The sequence below is a fragment of the Pelobates fuscus genome, chromosome 2 (genome assembly GCF_036172605.1).
Source record: "Pelobates fuscus isolate aPelFus1 chromosome 2, aPelFus1.pri, whole genome shotgun sequence".
NCBI lineage: Eukaryota > Metazoa > Chordata > Amphibia > Anura > Pelobatidae > Pelobates > Pelobates fuscus.
Window position 1 is genome coordinate 289,654,954 of NC_086318.1, and position 13,721 is coordinate 289,668,674.

Below are 13,721 nucleotides of genomic sequence, written 5' to 3' on the forward strand. Positions count from 1 at the left end.
GTGCATATTGTGTCCCTTTAACACAAGGTAAAGGTGATTTTCTGTGTTTTATTTAATGGTTTCGATTCCCGAGAAGTTATAGTTTTCCCTTTAAAGAAGGAAATTATGGCAATAGCAAAAACACTCAATTCATTTTCTTATCACAAATGGTTTTGAAACGTTTCACATGACTTTCTTGTACTGGTCTTTGTCTGGAGGCAAAACAAACTTCTGGAGCTTTGGTTAATCCCTCTACTTAGCACGGAATGGCTGTAAATAATGTTGTTCCTTCCCACACACTGTACAAAACTTGTATGACCAAGATAGTACAGGACTGCATGATGATAGCCTGGGGGTGAGGAGCAAGCTGGGAATGCTTGGGGCACATATTGCTGTTATGTCTGTAATTCTAAATCTAATGCAGATGCATAGTTTTACCATGAGCACGTACTCTGAAAATGTGTCAGTTATACTGACATTTTCACTATACAGTGTATTTTATGTACATATTTGTGTTTTGATTTACTGTATATTTTAAAATCTATATTTGCTTTTGCACTAATTCTCTAGCTCTTATGGAAGAATTGCAAGACAGGAGACACCATATGGTTTCTAATATTTTATACTCTCAAGCAATATGTGTTCAAAGGAAGAATAAATACATGTAAATACATTGTAAATCTACATTTGTTGTTGTCTCATATTCTTTCAATGTTACCTTTTTGTATTAATAATTTGTACAAGCTATGCATCCTATTTTTCAAATAACACCCTGAAAAAGAACAATGTAACAAAAGATTTTAATATCGAGGTAACCGGATATCCGAATAATGTATCAAAAATAAAGCTGCAACATAAAAGCTCATTAAATTCCAATATTTTGACTTGTTAATTGTTTTCGTTTCAATTTTTTATACCTAAGAATGTAAGCCAGCTTTTCTATCAGTTAGAAAACAATGGATTGAATTTTTTTAACATGGCCACTCCTGTTAGCTCAGTTCATCTAAATAGTCTTATTCCCTTGGGTTTCTTAAGTGTTTTTGTATATATTGTTATTTATAGTATGCATTTTCCTAGTGACATTTTCACATTTATGGTTAGTGTACTTTTTCAAATATGTTAATTTGTGTGTAATGGTATTTATTTCAAGATCTCTGTTTTATAACTTGATCGAGAGATGCCTATAACAAGCTAATATAGATCAAATATTTAATTTTACCATCTCTTCTTTTTTTTTATTTTATTTATCTTGGCAGAATTACGGTGTGGAAACTGACAACATGAAGAATCTGGTGCTAAAACTTCGATCTGCATCAAACAATCTTCAGAACTACATTAGCAATAGAAGAAAAAGTACATCATATGACGGAAATACTGCTCGCAAACCTCCCAATGAATTTTTGACTTCTGTGGTTGAACTTATAGGTTCTGCTAAAGCACTATTAGCATGGCTGGACAGGTAAGATAAATGGATGCCTTTTTGCATGCATATCAGATTAACTCGACAAAAATATACAAACATACTCAGAGACTGATGGATTTCCCATCTTGTGGGGTAGATGAGGGTCTCATAAAAATTGTTATAACCATAAGCACACCTCTCAGATTTCTCCTTTTTTTAATTTGATGTGTACTTACACCAAATGCAAGGATATCAAGTTCTATGCTGGAATGTAGTGTCAGTGTATATGCAGGACATTATGAGAGAATGTTAGTGCTGGTACCCAGAATTGTTGGTGAGGTAGCTGACTATAAAGCCTGTTCAAAAATGCAAGGTCACAGGTTCAAAACCAGAAAGGGTCAATAAAATGAGTGCCATCAATTGGGTACTAATAACATCTATTACTATTCAGCTGGTTAATTCCAAGCGCGTGCGCTGAAAAGCACTTTGAGTCCCACTGGGAGAAAGGTGCTATATAAATACTAGTTGTTATTATGCAAACAATGGTGAAATATTCAGTAGTTTCCATAAATTAGCAAACTGTTGTTCATTTGCATTCCAAGCTTTTTAGTTATAGAACAGCGCTGTGGAATTTGTTGGTGCTCTATACATAATAATAAGAGTAAAATATTTAAAATGCAGCTTGGATGAAGCTGTACTCAGAAAAATGGTAGATGCCAAGATCTTGAATGTAGCCTGAGAAACGGCCCAGGTCAGCCATTTTAATTGTTTTCTGCGCTCAAATTGAACTGGTTGTAGAGAGTGTGACATGTACTTGACTTTGTATATAAACAGCTAAAAAAAAAAATCTTTCTTTGCTGTAATAACAAATGAAAAGACATTTGGAGAAAACCCTGGCATGTCATCGAACAGAAACAATTTTATACAGTCTGTGACATCTTGATAAAAGACAGACTGTTATTATGTTAAGGAATTTTCACTTGGTGTTCTAAATATATATTTATTTCTTTAGCTCTTATTTAGCTCCCGAAACTGTGTAAGAGAGAGGAAACTGTTTTATAACTAGCAAAGATGTTCTTTGGCCTTATGACCTACGACCAAAATATGTGTAGTTTGCTTGCCAGCATGCTCTGTTCAAAGAGCTGGAAGTTGTCTTTGTTCAATCTGAGTTTTGTTTGGTTTCAGGACACCATTTGCAGGGATCACTGACTTCTCTTCAACAAAGAACAAAATCATTCAGCTATGCTTGGATCTCACGACCACAGTTCAACAGGTCAGTGGATTTTCTTGTGGTTTAAATGGAGTTTCTCATATTCATGCATAAAATAAACAAAATATGGAAAAGATAAACAGAAACAAAAATAATAAAAATGATGTCGTCCTTGTATCATTGTTTTTGTTTTTTTGCTCTTAACATTTTTCCTTCACTAATCCCACCCAAGTCATGGTAACCATTAACCTGCCAATGCTTGTGAATTACATTCCATGTGATTAACCAGCCTAAAGGGTAATACTGACTAAAACATTTTTAGATTCTTGGAAACACTTCCTTTAAAATGCATCTTTACACAGCTCCATGGGCAGATGTTTATTATACATTAATTATTATTAAAAACTGGGTCAGAATTGAAGTAGTGTCATTTATCAGTTTTGCAATGCATTGCTAACCCCTTTATATACAATTATATGGATAATGCCATATTGAAGTTACTTCCAGCTTCTGTACTCTCTCTGCTGTAATTTTTTTTTTTTTTTTTTTTAATTCTTTATTTTTGTAGTGCTTTGCAAATCTTACAGAGTAACAGAGACATTGCATTTGGTATCAGAAAATATTAACTGGTAGAGTACATTACATGTCTGATTCACTGCACTTTTTGTTTAAAACTACATTATAACATCAAGATATTCATGCTTATGAGACGTATGGTAGGTGATGGTAGGTTGCTAAACACTCGCTAAACATGCTGAGAAAGGTTGGAAAGGCCCTTCAGAGCATTTGCACATCTTGTTTCTAAATGCAAGCTTATCCTTCCTGTCTAACCATGGAGGTGGGAGGTCGCTTTAATATTCTCAGGTGCTAAAGGGCGCCCTTAAACTTGTAAACATGAAACATAATGAGGATTTATCTGCATAGTTAGCTGCGAAGAGAGGTAGTCTAGGCTGAAAATACACAACGCAATTTAAATGCTAAACAATACTGCTGTCCCTCTACTGGGTGCTGGCGGCCAGCTTTTGAGTTGGAAGTAGTTCTATGTGTCTCTACATGTTAACATTAGGAAGCTTATGGGTTATGAGTCTGGCTAGCAGGTAATACACGCATATGGGGCTCAGAGAGAACCCCCCCCCCCAAAAAAAAAAACAAAAAACATAAACTGATTTCCCATCCCCACTGTCGTTTGCAATTTAGGCGATTTTAAAGTACAGTCAGTATGAGACAGTAGTTTGCATTAAACAATGTATGGGGAAAAAGTAACATAAACATCATAAACGAAAACTATACGGTGTCTGCAACGGTCGTGGGAGCCAGTCTCTGAGTGAATCGTCTGGTGTCTCAGATTGGAGTTTAGTAGGCGACAAGGAAAGTAGAGGTACTGTAGAGTCAAAACATATATCTGAAAGTACGATCGCGTCCTTAATAGTAGGAGGTTTCTGACTCTGGTGCCTGAGGGTTGTGTGGATTCATCCGACTCCGACCTTCTGCATGCACCTCTCGTGGTTGGGAGATGTAGCTGTATCTCTTTGTTCCATCTGGAAGGACTGTGTTCGATGCTGGGTATCGTTTAGGTGAGTGCTGTGGTGAGCCATGCTGCTTGTTGTGAGTGAGGTACTCCCCTTGCCCCAGGCCTGTATCAGAGCCTGCACTATGGTGCCACGAACTTGGGTCCTCCTTGAGGCCAAATTCTTCGCAGCCGGGAGATTGTAGAGAGCTTTTCCGCGTTGAACGTGTCGTATTGTTCCCTTCTGCGAGTGTGGTTTGTGCTTGGGGGGTGGCCCCCGGTTGGCTCTAGGCCCAGGAGGGCGCAAGGTAACGAGTTGTGCTTTTAATGTGGTCGGGTTGCCTTTTGGGGGACTCTCGCGCCTCTTCTCGCTGAGTGTCTGCGTTCTCACCTGTGGCGACGTTGCAGGGGGCACTCTATACCTTCGCTTCATGAGGTTGGTCCAGAACTTATTAAAAGCTGCATCCAGTCGCGCTTCAAATTGGCCGATTGGGTCGGTGAGGTCGTCCCGAGGCTGCGTTGCTATTTGAGTTGTAGCCGCATCCGCCATCTTGGACGCTACTGCACTGCATTCTGATTTTCGTGCGGGTAGCTCACAATGATCTGGGAGGACCTCAGTGTGTGTCCCTGCGGGGGCCGGGATAACCCCCACTGGCCCAGGGGGGGGGTAAGCGAGACTCGGGCTGCCTGCGAGTCGAGTAGTGGGCAGGAGACCGGCCGCGTCTCCCGCCCGGTATCTATTGGTAGGCCGCAAAGCGCCCTCTTCACTACGGGCTTGATCCGCAATCTGGTTTTCACGCCCATTTGTTGCCTGTTTATGTTTGAGTATAGGTATGTCCTTGCTAGGCGACTTTTTGGGGTTTATTGCCCTTTTTGTACAGAAAAAGGCTGTAGGGTTGAGGAGCTCCATCACCCTGCGTCCTGTTCAGCCAGAAGCCAGGCCCCGCCCCCCTGCTGTAATTTTATTAAGTGATACCGAGATTGCGTACTTTTTTTTTGTTCAGACAGAAGAACTGTGAGTACCATACAGGAATATACAAAGGACACAAGGAGTTTAGACTAAAAGAAATGAGATTTAGTCTAAGTCAAAGGAAAGATTTTTTTTTTGTACAGTAAGAACAATAAGGATGTGGAATTCTCTGCCTGAAGAGGTGGTTTTATCAGATTCTGTACAGATGTTTAAACAGGAACTCGATGCATATGTGCATAAACATAATATTTAGAGAACTTATTTTTAAATTGTGGGATAATAGTTTCTTGATCCAACGATAAATCTTATGCCATGCTGGGGTCAAGAAGGATTTTTTCTCCTAGTTTGTTGCAAAATTGGAAGTGCTTCCAACTTTTTTTTCCCCTTCTTTTGGGTCAGTAGCAAAACAGATGTGAGAGGCTCAACAAAGAGGACACATTCCTCTTTTCAGCCTATGTATCTATGTAAAATATTAGAATGAGGCTGTGCAAAGAAATGTTTTCAAAAAGAACAGAAAGGGAAAAAATTAATAAATATTTTTTTTTAAATAAATGAATTAAAATAAAGAAATAAATACAATTTCAGTAAATAAATAATAAAAAAATAAATAAATAAGTGAATGGATAGATCTACCGTTGCTAGATATATGAAGTATTTCCTTAGGTGCATGATTAATAAAAGAGTAATTTAAAAGGAATTATTAAAAAGATATATACTATTTATTCATTGACATAAAATCTATAAAACACACATGTAACGTATCATAATCAGCTACTCTGAGGTAGCAGAAATAACAGCAGCAAATAAAGCAACAACAAGCACGGAACAAGAAGGATTCTTGTTGTTGCTTTATTTGCTACTGTTACTTCTGCTACCTCAGAGTTACTATTTGCTCAGTATGATACATGTTACATGTGTGTTTTATAGATTTTATGTCAATGAATAAATAGTATATATCTGTTTAATAATCCTTTTAAATTACTATTTTATTAATCATACTCGTATATCTAGTGAAAGTAGACCTATCCATTCACTTATTATGAATTTTTATTTATTTAATGTATTTAATTAATTGTATTCATTTCTTTTTTCTTCCCCTTTTCCTTCTTTTTTCTCATCTCTCTTTGCTCATCCTCATTCTAATATTTTGGATTTTTTATATATTTTTTTATATTCAGTAGGTTTTAGGTTTTCCTACCAAGGCTTTGCTGCCATCCGTTAATACACCCCCCCCCCCCACCACCACCACCACCTTTTTTGCTTTGTGCTTACACCTTACTCCTGCATTCCTATGTAACTATATCTTGGACTTAAAGTAGATACCAGCAGCCTTATATGTGCTAGCAGTCAGTATATAAAGCTACTTGTGAGCTGATAATAATACCTTCTAAAGAAGAACTCCGTGAAGTACCATCATGCATTGTTTTTCTCCCTGGAGCATCTTGAGAACCCCTACTGAGCAAAAAGTAGGCAGTGGCTACATCCAAGAAGGCTACTTAATTCATAGTCTAGCTGTGAAGGGAAGTGTATTTTTAAGGAGGTAGTTGAGCTGGTCCTGCATCAGTGATCATAGATGCTCCCAGTCCCATCATCTCACATTCTTTCCCTGTTTCCCAGGCTTTATAAAACTATTGTCATAGTGTTACTTCAAATCCTCAGTATATATAATAAACCATTTATATTTTTTTTCTTTTCTTTCCGTATTGTCCTTTTTTTTTGAATATAAACTACATTATGACAGACATTAAATTGTTCAATGGTACACTTGTAGCAAAAAGATGACTTTTTTTGAAAAGTGCTGCTGTCTACTGGCTGTAATTTTTGTCAAAAGCTTGAAATCTTGTTTGGAATCATGTAGCCGTTTAGAGAACAGACAGAACACTTTACCTAATTATACTTCACCAGACATCTTGTAAAAATATTGTTCTTGCTAGGAATTTTTGTTCCCCATGAGTGAGGTTTGGAATATGCTGCAATCATTTTTATTTATCCTCTTGAAGATAGGTGTCCTGTTGTGATTGTCACAAAAAAACTTCTCTTGAGGATGAGTGATAGTCAGTGTTGCCTTAAATAAAAAGCCAGTACTGAAATAGTTAGCATCAGTCCTTAGCATTTTTTGTATATTTTCATAGGGAAACACTCGAAATACAGAAGACAGCAACAGTAATTGGCTTGTAAATTTTATGAGATGGAGTATTGCAGTGATAAGAGAGACCTTTACTCTCAATTTCCAAAAACAGCTCTGCCATGAAACCTGAATTATAATGTGAATAGGGCCTACGAGTCCTATAGGCAACTTAGGCAGTTGCCTAGGGCGCACCAGCCTGGAGAGCACCAGATTTGGGTGACCTGGCAGGAGGGAAGCGCACAGCGCTCCTTCCTGCCAGTCACTCAGTGTAGCGTGGTCGGACAGCGCGGACCGCGGCACAGGAGCTTCTGTTTTCTGTACCCGGCCGCCGGCCAGACTGACAGGAAGTGCTCACTCAGTGAACACTTCCTGTCAGTCCGGCCGGGTACAGGAAACAGAAGCTCGTGTACCACGGTCCGAGCCGCCCGGCCACGATACAAAGCTAAGTAGGAGGCAAAACAGGGAGGGGAACACTAAGGGAGAAGAGCAGGGGGTAGAGGGAGGACCACTAAAGGGGGGGGAGGAGGAGAGGGAGGGCCACTAAGAGGGGGAGAGGAGAAGAGGGACGATCACTAAGAGGGGGGAGAGGACCACTAAGGGGGAGGGAGTGGAAGAGAAGAAGGACCACTAAGAGGGGTGGGGGAGGGAGGACCACTAAGGGGGTGGGGGAGAGGGAGGACCACTAAGGGGGGGAGAGATGGAGCACCACTAAGGGGGGTGAGGGGAGAGAGGACCACTAAGGGAGGAGAGGGGGAGTGGAGAGGACCACTAAGAGGTGGGGAGACCACTAAGGGACAGGGAGGGGAGTGGAACAATGAGAAACAGTGAAGAGAGGGGAGAAACCACTAAGGGACAGTGGGCAGGGGAGAGCTCTAAGGACAGAGGGGACATCTCTAAGGGGGGTGGAGGGGGAGTGGAGAGGACCACTAAGAGGTGGGGAGACCACTAAGGGACAGGGAGGGGAGTGGAACACTGAGAAACAGGGAAGAGAGGGGAGAAACCACTGAGGGATAGGGGGCAGGAGAGAGTACTAAGGGACAGAGGGGTCAGGAAGATCATTAAGGAAGAGGGGAGATCACTTGGGGACAGGAGGGATGGTGAGAGCACTAAGGGACAGGAAGGAGAGCTCTGAGGGACGGGTGGAGAGAGCAATAATGGACTGGAGGGGATATCACTAAGGGGTGGGGAGGGAAGGGAGAGCACTAAGGGACAGGAGGGGAGAGCACTAAAGGTCAGGGGGGAGGGGATAGCACTAAGGGACAGGAGGGGAGATCACTAATTGACAGGAAGGGAGCGCACTATAAAAAATAAAAATAAAGAGCTGCTCCCCTCTCAGTCCCTATTCTACCCCACAAATCCTCTCTTTCACGCTACACACATACACAATGCATCCTTACACATACACAGAAACACACAATGCATCCCTACACACACACAGAGAAACATACAATGCATCCTTACTCACACACAGACACACCAAAACACATAATGCATCCCTTACACACACACACACACACACACTGCTTCTCTTATACACACGCAGAAACAAAATGTATCTCTTTCACACACTCAATGCACCCTTTACAGACAAACACTGCATTACATGACATACACCGAAACACACCTTGCATTCCTTACACATACAAACACAGATTCACACAATGCATCCCTTACACACAAAAACACATACTGCATACGCTACATCCCTTACACAAATTGGTATCCCTATACACTACATTCTATAAGAACACACACACACAATACATCCTCTACAATAACACATCCCCTACACACATACACTCCACTCCCTGTGAGCAAACTCATGGGTGGGCCATGTAGGTGGACTTATGGGCAGGCCTTGTAGGCATACTCACAGTCAGTCCATGGGGGCCCAGACCTTGAGCTGTGTAAGGTGCCCCAAAAAATGGAGCTGCTTCCTGTTTGTTCATTTTTGTGAGCACTGTTACAGTCTCCAGAGAGCCTCTTTTACACCAGATCAGTGGAGCCAGACTGCAGCCTGAGCCCATCATCATCCTCTTGTCCTCATGTAGTGGTGAGTAGGCAATTCAGTATATTATTAGTGGAACTATTTTATCTCATATTAAAGAGCCCCTATATTCACCAGAACCACTACAGCTTAATGTAGTGGTTCTGGTTTCTATAGCTTGTCCCTGCAGGCTTTTTAATGTAAACACACTGCCTTTTCAGATAAAAGACACTGTGTGCAGAACTGTAGTTGGCCCATATGGCAGATCACATCACTGGCCGTAAATGTGAACATGCTGGCCACCAAGGAAAGAGCTTTAGGCGTAAGTTGAATTTTATGAATCGGTCAGATTGAGCCTTTAATTGAAATATGATTTAATCATATTAAGCAAGTATTTGTTTTTGTCCTGAGACCCATTTGTGCATTTTGCTAATGTTTTGTCTGTCAGTTTCATTCCAGCCCATCATTTTTTTGTCAATTGTTTGCATGTTTTTTTCATTATCTCAATTCGTTCTCCACCAAATGTATCCCTCCATTTCAAAGGCTGTATTGTAACAACCCTGATGGAATCATAGTTTTTTAAGAATCAATGTAATATTTAGTTTGAAGAATAGAGTAGTTTCTTGCAAACTGGTAAAACTTCAAGCAAACCTAACTTGCTTTAACCAAGTTAAGGTTGTGTCAACGGAAACTGAATGACAAAGTTTATAGTTATATTCCTTTAAGATAACTTGTATCATGAAGCTTTAAATAGCTAAGCAATGTCACCTTGTTTCACTGGAGTGGAACCACATTCCACCTTCTCTAGAGGCATGATCATTGCTATGATACTGAACTAACAATAGGATTTGTTAGCTCTAAATAATTTAAAGGGAAAGTATTAATTAGAAAGAAATGTTAGAATTGTGGGGTGAAATAGTTTGCCTGATTTTTCTCTGAATATATCTTCATTTTTATTCTGATCTAATCTTGCTCACTCTGTGTTGGGTTCGTAACCTTGATCTCTTAGAAATTATATAGCACGTGTCCATACAAGTGTGCTTGGGAACTCTTATCATGAATAGGAGGATTTCTTATGTAATAAATATGGAGATTTTTTGTTCTCTAGTTGTTACAACCATTTGTTTACCACAGTTGGACAAAAAGATACATACACATTTATATCAAGGTAATAAGAGATTGAAATACTACTTGGGTCTACACCATCCAACCCACATACTGGGATAGTGAGTAATAAGTGACTTCCTATTCTTAAGAATGCAGCAAGAATTAAGGAAAGCGAAAGGTCCCAACAATGGGTGGTATTTATCCAGAAGTCAATCCTGCTGGCCATTAATTGGCTGAGAGACTCTGCATGTACAAAATTCAGGCACTAAGACGACTTCAAAACACTGAAGTGGTTATGGTGCATGGAGAAACCCTGTTAGTATGGCTATAATTTCATTTAAACATCTTATATTTATATATTATAATTTTCTCATGTTCTTTTGCAAGTAATACTTCCCCTTTGTGTGTGGGGAAATACCATTATAGATTGTCATATTTCTGCAAAATGGGTATAGTTTTAAAATAAACTTCTATTTTCAAATATTCCCACAATAAAAATAAAAAAATGTAAGCGTTTAAAAAGTTTAAGGAGCATTGCTCCCTTTCAACTAATGCTTAAAGGGACTCTAAATGCACCCAGACCACTTCATCTCAATGAAGTGGTCTAGGTGCAGAGCTCCTGCTGTTTTAAATCTGCAATGTTTTTTTACGGTAATACTTTCAGTGTGGGTTAAACGCACCTCTACTAGCTATCTTCTTGACAGCTACTAGAGGGGCTTCTCAGGTTCTCAATCAAATGCTGCTTAAAAGAGCATTTGATTGGTGCAGCACAGCGTTTTGACAAGCATGTACACTAGCCTCCCAATGATTCCCTATGGGAATGGTGAGGGCAGAAAGGTGAGTAAAAAAATGTTTTTATCTTAAATGCGTAGGGGGGGGGGGTCACCGAAATAGTTCATAGGACACTATAGTGTTCCTTTAATTTGCCCCTGATGTTTAATTTGCCCCTGATGTTTAATTTGCCTCTGATGTTTTCTAGTCTGCTACTGCAGGCATTATAGTTTTATTTTTTTTGCTCAAGTATTTAAATACCAGCTGGACTGCAAATAATTAATCTGGACTTGTTCTGTTGTACAGTTCCTTTTCAAGTGTACACAGACATTCCTTTGGTTGCCTTTACTTTGGCTGCTACAAGAGCAACAATGAGTTACTTTAATCCTGTTAAGTAGGCCAGTTTCAGTGTTCGATGGCTTTTATACACGTGTATATATAATTCTTGCATACCATTCACTTCTTGTATTTTAATTTAAAGGGGCAATTTAAGCACCACAGTTGCTGCCTCTCATTGTAATAATTATGGCATTGTAAATTTATGAGTGCTATCCAAAATCATTTTGAAGCAACAACAAAAATGCAAGCTCTGCTTGACACCTATACTGTATAGATAGATAGATAGATAGATAGATTTACTTTCAATAAGTTTCAAATGATTTAATAGCAATTGTCATGTATTAGTTATTGACAGTAATTTGTCCAAACTTGTTGCATTAAATATCAAAGCTCCATAAACCATTGTTTCTCAATATGGCTCAGTGTGTACCTAGATATACAGCAATTAAATCAAATATATTAAGTCAGCAGGCTAAAACTGTAAAGCAATATTGGTTTGTAGTGATGTTGATGTTTAGCTGTGCTCTTTTCTGTCTTACAGGAATCTTCTGTCACAGAAATGGAAGATGCAGTGATTAATGTTGTAAGTATCTTTAGTTTGAACGAGATTTGCAAAAACCCTATTTAAAATGTAATTTATTAAGGGAACACTAAGGTTAAAAATCAATATATTTCTTTTTAAAGCGATAGAATAGGCATCAAAACAACTTTAGCAGTGTGGGTGTATAAATCATGCCTATACAATCTCACCACTCAATTCTCAGTCATTCAGGAGTTAAATCCACTTTGTTTCTGTCCATGCAGCCATTGCCACACCTCCCCTGGTTGTGACTGACACAGCATTCATGAAGAAAGTTTCATTTTTCAGCCAGATGTTAACTTGTTTTAGAAGTTTTTATCTTCTGGTCTGTAAATTAAACTTTAAAAACACATAGTATAGTATGCTGCTGCTGGGTATAGAAGGCTATTGACAGAGCAGGAGATAAGTAAAGTTTAATAATGCATTATGTCAATAAAGGAAGTGTAAACATTAGATCCATCTTTATAGTGTTTAGGAAGGTTTTGCAAGTCACATGCAGGAAGGTGTGCCTAGGGCTGCATAAAATACGTTATTTAGCTCCTAAATAGCAGAGAATTGAGCAGTGAGACTACAGGGGAATGATGTATACTTCAAAACTGCTTCATTAAGCTAAAGGTTTATTGGTGCCTATAGTATCACTTTAATGTTAGTGTCTTAGTGTGTTCCTTGCTCTCTTTAGATACAGGTACATTTTTTGTTTGTTTGATAACTTAATTAAAAACTTAAAATAGCCATAACATGTATTTGTAGTCCACTCCTTGCAGCAGCCTCTCTGCCTTCTCTGAAATCATCAGGAATAAATATCTGTGAGAAGTATTAGTGGTTTTCATGTTCAATAATGTCATGTTATGTGTGATGACATTTGATGTGAGAAACTTAAAAAAAGAAAAGGTTTTAAAGGGACACTCCACTGACTAAATATTAAAAAAAAATCACTGTATAGTAAATATACTCCAAACGAAAACATGCACGCATTTGTTTGAATTTTTTTTCTTTCATTCAGGTTATATGTCTGACGCCTTTGCAAACTCCCCCCTACTAACTCAGTCAATATGTTCTGTGTCTGTCCAATCACAGACTTTCTAATGCAGCTGAATGAGAAGTATTTTCAAGGCAGGTGCTCGGGGCAATTGACTTCCTCTTGAGTTTAGCTCCACTGAGCTAACCAAACCAGGAAGTAACAGGACCATGTGTCTAATTGACAGCCAGAGGGTGTAACAAGTTTACTTTATAAAAGTGCCAATTTCCATCAAAATCTGCACTTTTTGTAAAGTGGAAAAAACAGGACACACTCTTCTCATATAAAACTTTCCAGCAGCTAAAGTTCTTTAGGTGACTGGAGAGTCCCGTTAAGGAAGAAGTGCCTTTAGTGGCTTTGTACCTGCCAGTAATAAGTATTTTGTTATATCCACTGCTAACACGAACCATAATGGAGTCTGGGAAACAATATTTTAAGAATACACTTACAAAAACTTTGTATTGAAAAAAATGCTGTTCTTTTTAACAACTGTCCATTGCCAAACCAAAGTTGTGGTTTGTGACTCTTAAATGCACTTTATGCAAGGTAATATGTTTTTCAAACGTTAATAGAGTCAAAGATTTTCTTGTTAGATAAATCCTATTCAGTATCACTCAAAGTTGTTTTGGAAATATAGCATAGTTTGGCATATAGTGCAAAATAAAAAACGCATTTGGTTCCTATTTGACAGCCTGTCTGTGAAGTTAACTGCTGTTTACATAA

General features: G+C 38.8%; 1 protein-coding gene across 1 annotated transcript in view; it reads left to right on the forward strand.

Annotated features, from left to right (window-relative positions):
* CNKSR3 (CNKSR family member 3) overlaps positions 1–13,721 on the forward strand; it is a 92,449-nt gene that overhangs the window by 55,864 nt on the left and 22,864 nt on the right. The window contains exons 3-5 of the mRNA XM_063443429.1: positions 1,236–1,438; positions 2,567–2,654; positions 11,942–11,983. Coding sequence (XP_063299499.1) covers positions 1,236–1,438; positions 2,567–2,654; positions 11,942–11,983 — 333 coding nt within the window. The remainder of the gene's footprint in view (positions 1–1,235; positions 1,439–2,566; positions 2,655–11,941; positions 11,984–13,721) is intronic.